Genomic DNA, 16556 nt, shown 5'->3' on the forward strand with positions numbered 1-16556 from the left:
GAGAATTGCAGTGGAAAAGCACCGTGTAACCATCCAAAGGTCACTGAAATCTGTCTACCAAAGAACAAGCTGCTTTCTATCTCTTTAGCTTGAAGGTTAAGTAAATTTCAGTTTAAAAAAGCATAAGCCCCAAATCCTAAAGTTATGGTAATCTTTTTTTCAGATGAAAAAAACCTCATTCTGATGTGGTATTTACTTAAATTCATTAAAAACAGTCAAGTCACTATGGATGCATTGCCTCTGATGTAATTAACAGAGGTGAATGTGGGGAATCAGGGGATTTTTTTTGCTATGTTAAATATTCCAGTAAACAACCACTAAGTGATAACTGACATGTATTTAACTAAAATAAATATTTTATTTAATATTTAAATTAATTAAAATTTAAATAATTAATTATTGAAATTTTGATGTTGATTTGGATACTAATTACATAAATAAAAAATAAAATTTTAATTAAAATAAAATTAATGAAATAAAATGTATGTTCTTAAAATTGTAGCAAACGAGTGTGTTGTTAAACTACTTTAATGACCTAATATTAATTTCAAACTTCATAGTGCAGTCTGAAAGACCAAAAACTGAATGTAAAGTAGGTAATACTGAATTATAGACCAAATTTAGTCTTCATCTTCCTTTTCCTGTTTATTCCAAGAGTTGAAATAATTTGGTTTTTCCTTTTGTCAACTCCTAAATACTTCATCAATTTAGAATGAATTGCTGCAAAGACACAGACATTTTCTCTAAAGTACACAAATTACTGCCATTACAAGTTGGATCATCATATCACTGATTAGCAGGTCAGATGAATCCCCCTAGTTCACTGAGGTGAATGACCCTCTAAAACCTCCAGCCTATTTAAGTGCTATGCCCTGGGCCATGACTCTGGCATGATGAATGCTGGGGTAAGGAGGCAGGTAAAATCTTCTAAGAGTTGTTGGCCCAGTCAAGCAGAGAGCTCTAGTGCCCAGGGAAATGGAAGCAGGGACTAGAAAGCTTTGGCAGAACCAGACTGAAGACTGGGTATCCAAGATAAACATAAGGGGGACAAAGACGGAAGGTGAGATTTGTTCAGAGGCCATTATAATGGTTTTCACCTGCTCAGTTTTATACAAAGACTTAAAAAGTAGCTCTAGGGGACTGATGAGAGAAAAGGACTCCCAGTCAGACTGCAGAGTGTGCTGTCATACCTACATCCAACTCCTCTTCATCACCACAAAACAAGAAATACAATAGAATCAAAATTCTCCAAAAAGAGAGATGATCAAAGCATAAAAATAAGCAGTTTTTCAAAAGAAGAAACATAATCAGCAATCATCTGAAAAGCACTTTTAAAGAATTTCACTCATGAGAACTATGAAACAAAAACCTGAGGTACCACGATGCCTGTATCAAAAAGATGAGGGGAAATTCAATGTTGGAGGGGCTTTGTGAAGAAGGGCATACTAATTTACTACCAGTGGCCAAGATATGAATGAATCCAATCATTTAGGAAAACAAAGTGGAACTATGCGATTTAAGTTACCAAATTGTTCATATCCTTGGACCCAGCAGTCAAACAACTAGATTGTCGCCTTAGGGAGTTTTAATGATATCAAGAATACAAACAAGATTCACAGAAGTGCGATTTAAAAAAAAAAAAGCTAGAAATGAAGTATGTGCCCAAGAAAAGGGGAATGGCAAAAGACATTTTGCATATGAAGAGAATGGAGAATGAAAGTTAACTGTTATTACAGTCAAGTCACTTGTCCAACATCCACGATTCATTTACAATCCAAGATGCTACATTTAAAACCTGTACTTACTTTATTCTGTCGATTTTACCCCCAGTTCATAAGGATGCATTACACGGTTGAGACAAGGGAAGATGAGGTTTAGAAATGTTCTTCTACTAAACTGATGTACAATGAAAAACAAAGTTAAATCGGTAAGTGATCATTTACCCATCGCTTTAAGGAACCTCTCTCGAAGTTCTCCAATCACATACAATGAAAGAATACCACTAAAAGGAATGACACTTTCCATGAACAAGGACATACTGCAGCTGTCTATTCTGACAGGAGAACCAGCATTTCCCACTGAGGTAGCTAAAGTAAGTTTTTAATTCTTGCAGGCTAGATAATTCTTCAGGACAGCTTAGCCTCGGTTCCCAATGTTGAAAAAGTAGGATAGAATGTTCATCTGCTATTCAAAGCTAAGGATAGTAGGTTATTTTCAAACTCAAAAGAAGAGAAACCAAAAAATTAAAAATAAAACTCCAAGCAAACAGAAACCTTTTGCTCCCATGGGCCACATAATACCATTAGACCTTTTTAAACCTACAGTGAGGAAGATTAATTGGCAGAATTTAGAAGTGGCTAGGTAGGCCTCAAGGCCATGGCAAAAAGTCCTGGGCATCAGCTCCTGTAAGCTCAGTTAGAACAAAAGGCTTTGTGCTAGCTCTGGTTAGACCCTCAGAGGGGCTTAGGGAGGAGACACAAGCTCAGGACAGCTAAGCCAAAAATGCAAATCAGAGTTGCCCAGCAACACTTGCACTTGGAAAGCAAGCACCTTCATTTTTTCAGGCCATCAGAAAAAAGTTGGGCTGTCCCAAAAGAACACTGGGAGTGACTGAGAGTTCTCCTTTATGTAGAGACAAAATGCCACCTCTCAAAGGCCTCAGGACATGTCTGAATAATCAATACTAATTAGCAGGAGAGACTGTCCAAGGATATACATACAGCTTACCCAGCAAGAAATAGGGTTCAAACCAGGAGCAGAAAGACAAGAAAGTCCTGAAACTGTAATACAAAAACACTTTGAAAAAGACCCTGGTTCTCATCCAGAGTGTTTCAACCAAATGCTTGACGGCAACAGCACATGAATAAGAGACAACTGATTATAAATCCTTGAAAATTACTCAGTCTAACTCCCTCATTTTACAGAAAGAGAAATTGAGGCCCACAGAGAAGGGCGGGGGAGGAGGACTTACGTGAACTGACGACAATGAGTTTACTGTGGAACAAGCAGGCCACCGGGAGTTGTCCTGAATTCCAACAGTTCCCCCTTTCCACTCCCCAGCCCTATCCATCTTCCGGGCATCTATTTGCTTAAGCTAACCATACCTAGGCACTTAGGCAATGTTTGAAGTGAGCTGATACAAAAGCACTCAGTTTAGAATAATGGGCTCTTGGAGTTGGCAGGGACCTGAACAACTGCCCCAACCCAGGCAGAAATCATTCCACAACATCCCGGAGATGTTGTCCAGGCTCTGTGAACACATCTGGTGACAAGAACCCCTCCCCCCATTCTGAAGGCAGCCGACTCCATTTGGGGGTTATCTTTGCTCTTCTCTAGAGCTGAGTCAAAACTTGCCTTCTTTCCCTGTCACCCCTGGCGGGGGGGGGGGGGGGTCCTCCTGTTCTCCCCAGCTTCACAGGCTGCCCTTGATGCAGGAGTCCTCAGGATGACTGCCAACAAAAAAGGATCACAAGGTTCTGCCCGGCCCCAGAAGGCAAACCAGGGGCAACCAATGGGTACAAGTGGCAAGAGAGCAAGTTTAATGTTGACCAAAAAAAAACCCCTCCCCAATCATTAAAAGCCATTCCCAAGTGGAAAGAGCTGCCAGAGACTCCACTCATCTCTACACTGAGCCCTAATCTCTCTCCTAACCTCTGGTCTTGAATCACCAACTGTCTAGTGGACATTCAAAAATGGATTTCCCGTAGACATCTTAAACTTTACATGTGGAAACCGAACTTATCTTTCCCCGAAAATATTCTTCCCTTCTGACACATCAAGAGCATCGTCATCACCTTTTCAGTCACCCAGGGCCACAATGGAGTGGCTGTCCTCACCTCCTCACTCTCACTCCCCACAACTAATATGGTGCCAAGTCCTACTATTGAATCTACTTTGGAAATTCTACTTTGATTCTATACTCCCTTGACTTGTGAAATTACCCATCATCCCCAAAGACTTTTAGGCCCAGGCCAAACTGATCACTTGCTAGGTATGCTGCAGAAGGGTTAGAAAATCCTATATTCCTCTGGACTTTTTCTAATCTGTGTCGCTCTAAAATATGGCTGTGCAGAACTCCAGATATGGAGTAATCGGTGAAAAGACGGCAGACTTATCATACTCCTTGTTCTCTGAGTACATTGCTTCCATTAATGAAGTCCCAATTGCATTAGCTTTTAGGACAGCCATGTTTCACTGTTACCTCGTATTGAAGCCGATGGCCAACTAACTGACCAGAATATCCCATCTCTCGATGTATTTCCTCTTCAGGAAGTGAAGGAAAGGGCTATATTATCAGGAATGTAATTTTCCCTATGATAGAACAGGGAGGGGTCAGAAAAGGCCTAGAGAACACTGGGACAATCTGACAGTTACTGTCTAAGAATGTGTGTGGACACTAGAACCTCACCTTAAGATCAGTTTGGAAGGATTAAGTCATGTGAATTTTTAATCAAATCAAATAAAACAAAATGAATGGCATTACTGGTACATCCTCTGGCCAGTTCACACTTTTGTGATCCCAGTTTGCCCCATGTAAGATAGGAGAAGGCTGGCCATCATCTCCCAAGATCCCTTCCAACCCAAAGATTGACTCTGTGATCCGAATTTACCAAATTACAAAAGCGCTTCACAACAGGCTTTCCATTCCATTCAGGGTACACCTACTAACATTCCTCAAAGGGCAACAATAGAGAATGCTGATATGCCCTATACCCACAGGGCCTGAAAGGGCTGTTTCTTGTTTCCAAGTTGAAGCTCTCTGCCCAACAGGGTCCCAAGCCAGGTTGTGCTCTCAGGCCTCCTGGGTAGGCAGGCCTCCAGTATAATGGTGTGCTCTGACTCACTAATGTCAAAACACACAAATGAAAGTTCCCTTCCAAACTGGATTGCTTTCATGTAAGTATAAACAGCAGGCCTCACATATGTGACACTGAGCTTTTGAGCATTTTCAAAAGGCAGAGGAGCATCTCCAGCCTTATCAGAAAATTACAGCACATTAGAACAACAGTGGATAAAAACTCAAGAAAGCCATTAGCTTTAGACAAAAAGTTGTATGTAATAGGATCGGGTTGATTTCTCACAGTTAATTCAATAAGTACCTTCTATTTGCTAAGGCACTGGGAATAAGAAGACAAAAAAGCAACAAAATCACAATATCAGAAATTCAGGGATCTTAGAAACTGTCTAGTTAAACTCTTTCACTTTTTAAAAAATAAAGAAAGAACTAAGACCCAAAGAAGGAACTTGCCCATGGTAAGTAAGCAGCAGAGTCAAAGTTCAAACACAGGGCCCCCAACTCCAAATCCAATTCAACCTCCACTATAATGAGACATTCTATAATGATCGCTTTTAGGTCCTGATGATTCAATTTTTTAAAAAATATATATCCTCAAACAAAAAGCTAGCACACTTTGGTTTCTGAAGTACCCACATTTACCCTACTGTTCTCTGGAGGCTGATCAATATTATCCCGACTCATACCAAGTACCAGGTAGGCTCTACCTAGTAAGCTAGGAGAGAAAATACAAAACGTTCCTCCAAAGTCCTTTGGACTGACTGACTCCTTGGGAGAAAGAAGTCCTCTGGAGTTCCAAAGCCTCTTTCCCTTCTCAGCTACTGCTAAACAAGGAGAAGTGAAATCAACAGAGAGACAACACTGAGCAGCTCTAACTATAGAACTGTACATGGTGAGGAGTCAGGGCAGGTTTGGGTTAAAAATAGGAAGCTATGTCCCAAGAGATATTTACTTCTCAAGTACCAGAGTTATCAAAGAGCTTGAAAAGCTACAGTGTCCTGAGGGAAGAAATTATTGAACAAAACTGGAGCAAAACTAATCAGTCTCATTTAGATGACAAGTTAATGAACCAACTAGTTAGCCACAATTCTGGATTCTATCGAGGAAACACAGAATAGGGGAATTGGAAGAGACATTAGTGGCCATCTAATCGGACCCAAGCACAAAAGCCCCCCACTGTAACAGATGCCTCTGCTCGAAGACCTAGAAGACTTAGAAGGTGGAGGGGAAGGGGTGAAGGAAGGACCACCAGCTCTCCAGGCTTTCTTAATCAACCCTAAATTGGCCTCAGTGAATGACCCCCTCACCCCAATAATCCAGGTTCTGCCTTTGGGGCCAAGCAGAACAAGTCTAATTTCCCTTTCACAGGTCAGCCCTTCAATAGCTGAAGAGAGCCATCAAGTTCATCCTGTCTCCCCCCCCCCCCAGTCTTCTCTAGGATAAACATTCTCAGATTTTTTTCAAAAGACCCATGGATTCAAGGCCCTTTACCATCCTGGTTTCTCAACTCTAATAAGACACTTTTGCCTCATCTATGTCAATCTTAAAATGTGGCCCCCAGAATTTAATATTCTGCTCCTGAGGAGGTCTGAGGAAGGTAGAAAACAGACTATATCACCTTTCTATTCCTGGAAGACCAGCCTTTCTTAATGGAGCCTAAGATCACTGCATTACTATGACTTAATATTTTCAAGAAATTCAACTGTCACCTCAAATGCGGCAGCTTCAGACTTAGAGTGGCAAAAATGGGAGCGTCTGATGCAGTACAAGGAGTGCTGGGTTTGGAATCGGAGGACTGGGGTCTCCCCACCTGGCCACTCAATTATTAGCTGGGTGACCTTGGTCAAATAACCTAAGCGTGTCTCGGTCCCATCTGTCAAAAGAGAGGCTTGGCCGGGACTGCCTTAAAGGGTCCCTTCTAACTCAGAATCTAAGAAACTAAGGTCTTTTTTTTTCAAGGAGGCAAACTCTGCAAATGGTGATTATGGAAACGGAGGACATTTGCCATACTCTTGGATCTGAGGATGCACCGCACCTGTCTCAGCCCCCTAACTTAAACAAAACCAGCCGCCCCGACCATTCCACAGCAACGATTTCAGAACGCTGAAAGGACACAGACCAGGCAGGGCTGGAAGAGTTCCTGCTCATGGCCGAGTGAAGGCTGTACACCTTCGAGCAGCCCAAGAACAGAATCCAGTAACTTGGACTGTGGCTGCTGCCGCACCATCTGCATATTTTAAAACTGCACATCTTCTGTGTCGGAAGAAGCCTAGAACCTTTCAGAACAGATCTGAGAACGCTTTGGAACTGGCATTTTTAAACCAGTCTAGCACCTGCCAAACACAATAGGTACTCGGACAATCAACAGTTTCTATTTACTTAAGAAGAGAGACAAAGGCAGTCTAAAAGGCATAACTGCACAAGTGACAAACATATGCAAAGTGGAACAATTCCAGTGCCTAAAAGCTTCCACACCAATACAAACAAGGGGGGGGGGGGGGCGAACTTCCTTGCTCCAAGCTAGAGCTTTGGGGGGCTTCGAGTAGTTTGGAAATCAAAGAAACAGACTCAAGATCCAGAAACGAAACAGAAGCGCTAAGGACTTATTCAAAAAAGCCAAAATAGAACTACAATAGAATTACTCAACGTCTTTCTTCCAGATACCCAGTCACCTAAACATCTGGCAAAATTAAGGAGAAAAAAATACAAAGCTGAGGCTGTCCTTGCAACCACCGGATTACTCAGCACTTGTTTATATCTCAGTTGGTTGGGACTTGAATACATTTATAGTTATCTCGTCTCCCCCTTTATTTAGATCGCCTTTCCCCCTATAGAGTAGGAAACTAGTGGTCAAGTTCCTCTGCCTCCCGGCAGCGTTTAAGAAATGATCCTGACAGACAGGACCAGCAGTTACCAGCTCCTGGGAGAAGCAAAGCCCCAACCAAAGTCGCTTCCCATCGCTGTCCTTAAGTGCACTGCAGTGGATGGGGAAAAGTTCGTTACCTCTGGACTAACAAAACAGGTTAACAGTTCGGAGAACTGGAGGGGGGACAAACGCTGACTCGGGGCTCCCAAGCCCTCCACCTCAGACCCCCCCCGGGGTGAAAGCTAAAGCGAAAAGTCAAACCCCGGGCACCCTGAGTTAAGGCGCACCCCTAACCCCTTCGGGTCCGGAAGCAGAGGAAGGGAGACCTGAGAGAACCTAGCTCCCGAGCCCGTGGGCGCGGGCTTCGGGGGAAGCATTTGTCCCTCCCAGAAGGGGGTCTACGAGTGGGGGAGGTGGGGGGGGGGTTGGGGAGGTTGGAGAGAGGGAACACGGGTGGGCTCTTCTTACCCGGCAGGGTAGGCACCCCCTAGGTGCACGTCCTCGGGAGCATCGTAGAACTCCTCCGTGTCGCTATCTGACGCCATTTGTGGGACACACCCCGGGAGGGGGGAGCGGTGGGTCCTCTTCCTCCTCGTCCCCTTCCTCCTCGTCCTCCTCCTCCTGCCCCCGGCAGTGGAGAGACAGCGGCCCGGCCCGCCGGGTCTAGGGAAGGAGGGACGGACGGAGTGGCGGAGACTGGGGGAAACCGGCCGGTCGGAGGGAGGATGCTCCGCCGGCGGCGGCGGCCGCTGCGGGCGGGCTGCCCGGCAGACTCAGCCTGGGGCGAGCGAGCAGCACTCAGCTGGTCCCCAGGCTGATGGGGCGGCGGTGGCCAAGGAAGCGCAGGGGCTCCCGGCCGCTCCGACCCAGAGAGGGGCGGGGAGGAAGAGGGGGCGGCCCCGGCTAGGGCTCGGACTCCGCGCCGCGGGGGAGGGTGGGGGCGCAGGCGGCAGCTCCAGCTTCCACCGCAGGCACAGCCGTGGCGGCGGTAGCAGCTGAGAGAAGGGGCCCCACCAAATACCGACCGGCGTTGAGCCTCGCGAGAGTTCGAGAGCCAGCCGAGGGATGACCGGGGCGGGGGAGGAGAGAAAAGGAGGAGGAGGCGGGGAGCGGCCGGCCTCCCACGGCTCCTTCCCGAGGAGACGGGAAAGCCAACAGGCAGAACGCCTGCGTGATGACGGCATAAAGGGGGGGGGGCGCCGGAAGGAACCAAGAGGGGGAGGTGGGGGGAGCAGAGCAGAGAGGAGTGGGGCGGGGCGGGGCGGGGCCGGACCTGTCCAAGCTGGCCTGGAGGAGGGGGGTAGCAAGGCTCCGCGGCAGGGAGCGCGCACCCCCTGGAGAGGGAGATGTCACGGAGGGGGCGGAGCCTTGCGTACCTTCCAAAGACCAACTAGCAATAACTTTCTGGAGTTTGAAAGCGCGCTCTGGGGAAAGAGCTGGGGCCGGGCCGGGCCGGGAGGACAGCGCTGGGGTGGGAGCAGCTGTTTTGTGGCACCATTCGTCCTTTAAACTTTTTTCCGGGCTGGAAAATCCTGCCCGGGGGGCTTAGACTGGAGACCATCCACTGGGCGGGGCTAAGAGACCGGCCCCGCTAGCTAGCCACCCAGAAGTGATGCCTTGAGATCCCTTCCTGGATGTTGGGATGGGGCGGGGCCACAGACAGCCACATCCTCCTAAGTGTGGGCTGTGTAGCCCAAAAGTCCTCAGCCCCCACCCCCCCTTACCCTAAGGCGCAGCCCTCGCGCTGCGTGAGTGTGGGTCCATCGGTTCAGTTCCAGACTGCCGGCAACTTGAGTTAGGGAGATGCTCTCGCACCGCCCCAAACTGCCAGGCTAGTCCGTAGGCAGGCTGTCACTTTCCCCGCTACCGACCTAGCCACCATATTGGTCAGGGCCGAAAAGGGAAAAAACTGGGGCAAGAAAGTCATCTGGGGGGAGGCCGTGTGTCAGCGAGCCCTGCCTGCTTCACGCCCTGCCTGTGAGATTACACCTTCACGCCGCGGAGATGTATTAGGCTCGTGTGCCCGTCGCTGTGCTGAGTGCTTGGCGAAAAAGAAAGGTTAAAGACGTGGCCCTTCCGCGTCCGAGAGCTCACCTTCCCAAGGAGCCCACGGGCGAATAAGCATGCACAGACAGGAAGTCCCCCGCTTCCCGGCTTCTGTTGGCCCAAACTAGGGGCTATTCGCTCTCCCCTTCTCTGCCTCTTAAAAAGCCACACTGTCCTGAAAAGGCCATTTCGAATGCTAACTTAGAATCATGTATTTCCCAAAACACCAGTTTAACACACAGTCACACAGTTTCTCTCTCTCTCTCTCTCTCTCTCTCTCTCTCTCTCTCTCTCTCTCTCTCTCTCTCTCTCCCCCTCCCCCCTTTCTTTCCTCCCCCTGCCTTCTCCTCTCTGTCTCTCTTCTCCTCTTCCTCCTCTCTCCTTCTTTCCTTTCCTCTCTTCCTCCCCCTCTCTATGTCTCAATGTCTCCCCCCTCTTTCCCTGTCTCTGTGTCTCTGCCTATGTCTGTCTGCCTGTCTCTCTCCCTCCCCCTCTCTGTCTTTCTATGTGTCTCTCCCCTACCCCTCCCACTCCTTCTGTCTCTCTCTCCCTTTCTCTCCCCCTCTCCTTCTCTCCCTCTCTCTCCCCTTCTCCTTCTCTCTCTCAAATTCTCTGTTTCTCTGTCTCTGTCTGTCTCTGTCTCTCTGTCTCTCTGTCTCTGTCTCTCTCTCTCTCTCTCTCTCTCTGTCTCTCTGTATCTGTCTCTCTCTTCCTCCCCACCCTCATCTCTCTTATGAAAACACTTTTTACTTAATGATCAGATGAATTTCTTAGGGGCAAGGGCAATTTGGTTTTTTGACTTTATGTCATCAGTCAATAAATGTTTGTCTCCTATGTACCAGGAACTGAATTTATTAGCTGTCTAATATGTACTAAGAACTGTTCTGAACTGGGAACACAAAGAAAGGCAAAGGACAGTCCCTGCCCTCGGTAATGAAAAGGACAGTGGGTGCAAATGCCCACAGCTGAGAGATGGAAAGTTCTGTTCAATGACTTAACCTCAGTGTCTTGAACATTTTGGACACTTGATCTTGGTCTGATCGGATCAAGTAAGAACACAGCTTCCTTCCAATAAAGCCCACACAACTTTCCCATTGCCAGACAGGATTTGTACTTTGGCCTAGGTGTACCTTCCTAACTCGATTCAGTGGCACTCAGACACTCAGAAATGTTTACAGCTGCAGCAAGCTTCACATGGATTCCTTCAATAAACATTCAACAGATACTCATCTCTTATATTCGTTCTAAGAGACAACACTGAACAGTGAATAGAGAGTTGGTCTCCAAGCCAATGAAATCTGGGATCAAATCCTACTTCTGACATACTGTGACCCTGGACAAGTAACTTGACTCGAGTCTCAGTGCCCCCATCCCCCAAACAACTCCCAGGCCTATACAATCCAGAGAAGGCAGAGACTAGGGTTTCTTGACTCTGGAGTTGCACATCAATGAAGAAATCACAGATCCAATCCCTGTCCCTATACCTACATCTTTGTTAACTCTGAAAGATATACTATTTAGATAAGCTAGGGGATCTGCTTTCTCAGTGTTTACAGTCTAGTAAGGGGCTGAGAAAGTCTGAAATAGGGAAAACTATATTGTGACATAAGTATATGAAAATATTACCAAGTGTTTTAAGAGGTCCTGGGCAAATAAATATCACTATTGATTAAGGAGATCATAGGGAGGTGTCATAGTTTGCCTTAGTTTTCATAAATAAGTAGGAATTCTATACGTACAAAGAGAAAGCCTCTGTAGACCCTGCTGAAATGTCAAGTGCGTGGAACAGTGTGATTGAAGTAAGGCCAGAAGGAACAGCTGGGACTAGAACAGAGAGGGCCTTTGCTGAGGAATCAGGAATGTATTCCTAAACCAATAGGAACCCCCTGGAGATTTCTGAGCAGAGAGGTTCTATGACCAAGAAGGGCCTTGGCTGGCAGTATTATGAAGGGTGGCAAAATGAAGTCATAGGACTTGACCCTCTTCTAAGGTTAGGTTGGAGGATTGGGAATCAAGTAGAGGCAGAAAGACCCATTCAGAGGCTTTCATAGTGGTCAGCTGTGATGGATTTGGTTCTTAGCAGTGGGGTGATTCTGGGCAATGGACTTGTGACAGAGGGTGCCATCTGCAGCCAGAGAGAGAACTATAGAGACTGGGTATGGATCAAGGCACAGTATTTTCACCTTTTTGTTGTTGTTGTTGTTGGTTTGCTTGCTTTTTTTCCCTTTCTCATGTTTTTTCTCTTTTGATCCGAATTTTCTTATGCAGAATGGCCAAAGTAGAGGCGTGTTTAGAAGAACTGTATGTGTTCAACCTGTATCGCCTTGCTCTCTGTCTTTTGGAGGGGAAAGGGAGCATGGGAGGCATAAAAATCTGGAACACAGGGTTTTACAGGAGTGAATGTTGAGGGTTCTCTTTGCATGTATTTGGAAAAATAAAATACTATTAAAAAGAAGCTATTACAGTAGTTCAGGCAGGTGGTAACAGAGTGGTGGCAGAAGGAAGAGAAAGAAAAGGGCAAAGATGAGACAACTTTGGAAGGATGAGGGGTGAGGGAGTACCAGGGGCCTGCACACTGGGAGCAGTATGGATGATGGACACCCAAATAGGAACAGTGATACCAGAAGAAGAAACAGGATGAGGATGAGGTAACAAGAACTCTCATTAAATTGGAGGTCTTGCTGGAATCAGCTAAGTGGAACTGTCCCATGAGCAAGTGGAGATATGAGTCTGGAAGCAGAAGATATTTAAGGGCACAGAGCCAACTGCATACAGTTGTTAGTTGAAGCTGTCAAGAGTGAATGAGACTCTCCTCAATTCCAGGTGGTAATGAGGTTAGTAGTAAAAAGAGAGTTGTTAAAAATCCCCTTTCAATCGGCTGTAGGTTTAAAGAGAAAGAATTCACTTATTCCTGAATTATTAATTGCAAAATGAAAGTTTATTATTGGATAGAAACCAGTTTGCTAAGAGACTGACTTCTATAGTGGCAGAGTCCTATTGAGGAAATGGAATCTTATGCTGAGAATGCTCAGCGGGCAGGGTGCTAGCAAACTGCTTGGCCCTCTACAAGGAGTGAATTTAAGGGAACCTGTTATGTGGTTATCTTGGTGGGGGGCTGGGACAGTCTGAGCTGATCAGACCAAGATTTCTCAATTGAATGAGAATTTAGAATTTCAAAAAGATCAATGGGAGTTGATTTGCCCTTGAATACTGTGGCTTCTCTCATCCTGAGAAGATGGGCCCTCTCTCTAGACTACTTGGAGCCTGGGAGATCCTGAGCTCTGAAATCAAAAAGAGGACACAATTTAATTTTAAAGAGAACACAGTTTAGTGATAATCTTAAAGGGAACAAAGCTTCAGTAAAGGGAACAGTTTCCCTCCCCCTTCAGGAATCGTTTCTGAAGTGTCCAAAGTGAGCATCGCATTAACTACTAGGAGATTACATAGAGAAGAGGATACTTTCCTAGGGATTCATAAACTGTCACGGCCAGAAGGGACCCACCAGGCCACCTAGTCCCTCCCCCTTATTTGACAAGTGAGGAAACCAAGGAAAGGGGAGAGGGGAAGCAAACCATAACTGAAGGAAATCTCCCACTGGTCACTTCTGGATACACTTGCAAACAGAGAGGGGTCACCAGCAGATAAATGTGAATAAGATGATATAAATGGGCTACTGAACATTTGCTATTTTGCTGCGTTTAGAAATGATAGCTGAATCCTAGGCAAGGAGCTTCTGCTATGGGTATCTATTTCCTCCTGAAAGATTATTTTGGCTTGAATTAATATAGAGTGAGAAGACAAGAAGTCAAGTGACAGATTGGCTAATGGCTAGTGGCCACAGGATACCTCCTGGCCCAAGGTAAGCCATCAGTTTGAGGAAGAGGGGAAAATGTAAAATCCTTGGCGGGGAGTATTTTCTGGTTTGTCTTATCTCCTATGCTAGGCAAAGAGCTTTGCAAAGTATTAGTTACTTTTTAAATGTTTCTTGAATTTAATCGAGTTCCAATTTTTGTCTTTAAGAATGATTTCCTAAAGGGCTTTCATAGGGAAACATTTTGAGCAAGGCATAGGGGGAAGTGTTTTTAAATAATAACAGCTATCTCCTCAGAGATGAATTTAATGCTCTTCTTGAATCTGCAATTGACTAACTCCTTTATCATATACAAAATCATTCCCCTCCGGTCTTAGATTTTATTTTGTCCACTTAAATTCAGGGCAGAAGAGAGTTAATATTATGTTCATAGAAAAAGGTTATATCAGTAAAATTCCTATTGTAGTCACTAATTCATTATCACTGGGTAGTGAAATAACATTGTGTTCAGCTTAGCACTGGAACAAGGCCTCTTAAAACCATAGAACATGCAATACTCAAGCTTCAAGAAATGCTGGTCTGTCAAGGATTGCAAATGACCAAATCAAAGGCTGATAAATTGGAACCAGAAGGGAGTTCACAGATCACCTATGTCAAGTCTCTCATTTTCCAGAGAAGGAAACTAAGGTCCAAGAGGCAAGGTCTCAGATGGAACAGATAACAGAGCTAGAAATTGAAGGTGGGCCTGTGCTTGAAGATCCAGCAGTGACTCTTTGGAAGCCTAGATATATTAAGAGAAATTAAATTATGCAATGATCCGAATACTGCCTAAGTAGCAATTTCCCCCTCAAAAAAATCAAACCATCTCACATTGAGCAAAGCTTAAGAAATCAATAACGTCTTCAAATCAATTTTTAAGCACAGGGGCAACTTAAGTGGTTAGCACTGAAACATTCTTGAAAGCTTTGTTTATATTTTCAATGAAAAGTCAAATTTAGGGGATTGTAACAAAGTCACATTGTGTTCTAGAAGCTTTTTCCTTAATTGAATTCTTGAGATCAAGTGGGTCATTTAATTACAGAAATGCAAGCTACTTAAGGGTAGAGGCTGCTTCCATTTTGTTTTAGTGTCCTCTCTGGGCTTTCCAGGTAGCTCTAGGTTATTGTTGTTGTTGTTGTTGTTGTTGCTATTGTTATTGTTGATGCCGTTTGCTGTTGTTGTTTCTGTTGCTGTTTCCAGTCCAATCTGACTGTGTGGAGTTTTCTTGGCAGGGATACTGGCGTCATTGGCCATTTCCTTCAACAGATCATTTTACAGATGAGGAAACTGACTCAAACATGGTCAAGTGACTTGCCCGAGATCACACAACTAGTAAGAGTCTGAGGTCTTATTTGAACTCTGAAGAGTAAGTCTTCCTGATTCGAGGCCCAATACTCTGTCCACTTCACCACCTAATTGCCCAACACAGTCTCTTCCGTGCCCCAAATCTTCAAGCTGAAACTCACTCCAGCTTAGAATTCCAGTTCTTAGAGCAGTGACTGGCATATAATAAATGTTTAACAAACACTCATTTACTTGTTCACTTTGTCTTCCATCACCTTGTGCAGTGCCTTGAATTTCAGAGTGGTCACTCTGAAAGTCAGTGACATTACCTACTGTAATACCTGTACTGTAATACTGTAATATAAAAGCTTCCCTTTTCCTCCATAGTTGGTTTCTTTAAACACTGATATCAAAAACACAATATGGCAACTTATGTGGAAAATTCAATGTGTTTCAAGGTGTCCCAAGGGAATATTAGGGGGGCCATGGCTCAACATTTAACCATTCTGGATCTCAATTTGGAATTGTTCAAGAAAAACTATTTGGTATAGCAAAGAACTGGAAATAAAGTGGGTGATAAGGACTTTGAAACAAGCTTATTCTCTTCCCAGATCAGGAAGAAGCCCATCCAGCTATTCTCTGGCATAAACAAGTCCCAGAATATCTTGTTTGTATAGAGTTATATAAGGATGGAACTTTCTATCAGCCTCCAAGTTCCAGACTATGGAGGGGGGAGGGAGGGCTCCATTATCTATCCCTCCAAACTCTGAACAACCTTTGACATATTCGTTAGCATATCTTTAAACAGGTCTGGGATCAGATCATTCCTCCTTGATCCCTCCCTCTGAGCTACCAAATTATTTCCTGGTATTTCCCTTCCTCCCCTGAGAAACCCCCAAGGTTATATTTCCCCAATAAAAGATTAATGCATGATGAAAATCTTTGCTAAGTCCTTTTCTAGCCTAAGCCCGCAATGAGGTAGTCTCACACTCTCTCTCGCTCATAGTGTCTTCCGTTTAATGGTATCTTTCTCCTTACTCCAGCTAGCTCTAGTCAGTATGCTACAATCCTCTACCATCTAACCCGCCAGTCAATGGCACACTCATGCCTCACAGAATATTCCTTTAATGGCCTCTTCCAAATTCCTTTCCTTGGTAACCCTCTCACCCTCCCAAATTTCTTTCGTATTTCCCACTCCTGCTGCGTATTTTACCTCTTCATTTTGTCTGTGAGCTCATTTTCAAATAAATGTCCCTTTTGGCAAAGTGAAAGGCCATTGCAAATTTGTCATGTGTATATTTCAAACTAGGAAATGCTACCCTGACCTCACAGTTAATGCCCATCAACTGTGGAAGTGGCTGAAAAACCTGTCTGTAATAAAAATGTTATTGTACAATAAATGAGATAGGAATTCAGAGAAACGAACTCGTTGCAAAATGATGAATGATGTTCTCTCATTCTTTTAAGTCCCCATGAATGGGACCAGGTGAACATTTCTCAAAAAGTCTTTGAGATGGAGTGGATCAGATCTGAGGCCCATAGGTCTATCACATGATTCCCAGGGGTCTGTAAGGCAGGAAAGGTCAGACCCTAGGTCCAAGCTTTAGGAAATGACATGACACACAGGAAGCAGACAACATTGCTGACTATTGGTCAGTAACGGCTACTTCTTTTTCAGTCCATCCAGTGAAAAGATTGGGCTATTTTTCTATTTA

The 16556-nt window shown here is 44.8% G+C and overlaps 1 protein-coding gene across 1 annotated transcript in view; it reads right to left on the bottom strand.

Annotated features, from left to right (window-relative positions):
• Nucleotides 1-8811, bottom strand: part of WDR44 (WD repeat domain 44) — an 83842-nt gene extending 75031 nt beyond the window's left edge. The window contains exon 1 of the mRNA XM_051968973.1: nucleotides 8130-8811. Coding sequence (XP_051824933.1) covers nucleotides 8130-8206 — 77 coding nt within the window. The 5' untranslated portion in view covers nucleotides 8207-8811. The remainder of the gene's footprint in view (nucleotides 1-8129) is intronic.
• Nucleotides 8812-16556: the final 7745 nt, after the last annotated feature.

The sequence above is a fragment of the Antechinus flavipes genome, chromosome X (assembly GCF_016432865.1).
Source record: "Antechinus flavipes isolate AdamAnt ecotype Samford, QLD, Australia chromosome X, AdamAnt_v2, whole genome shotgun sequence".
Classification (NCBI taxonomy): Eukaryota; Metazoa; Chordata; class Mammalia; order Dasyuromorphia; family Dasyuridae; genus Antechinus; species Antechinus flavipes.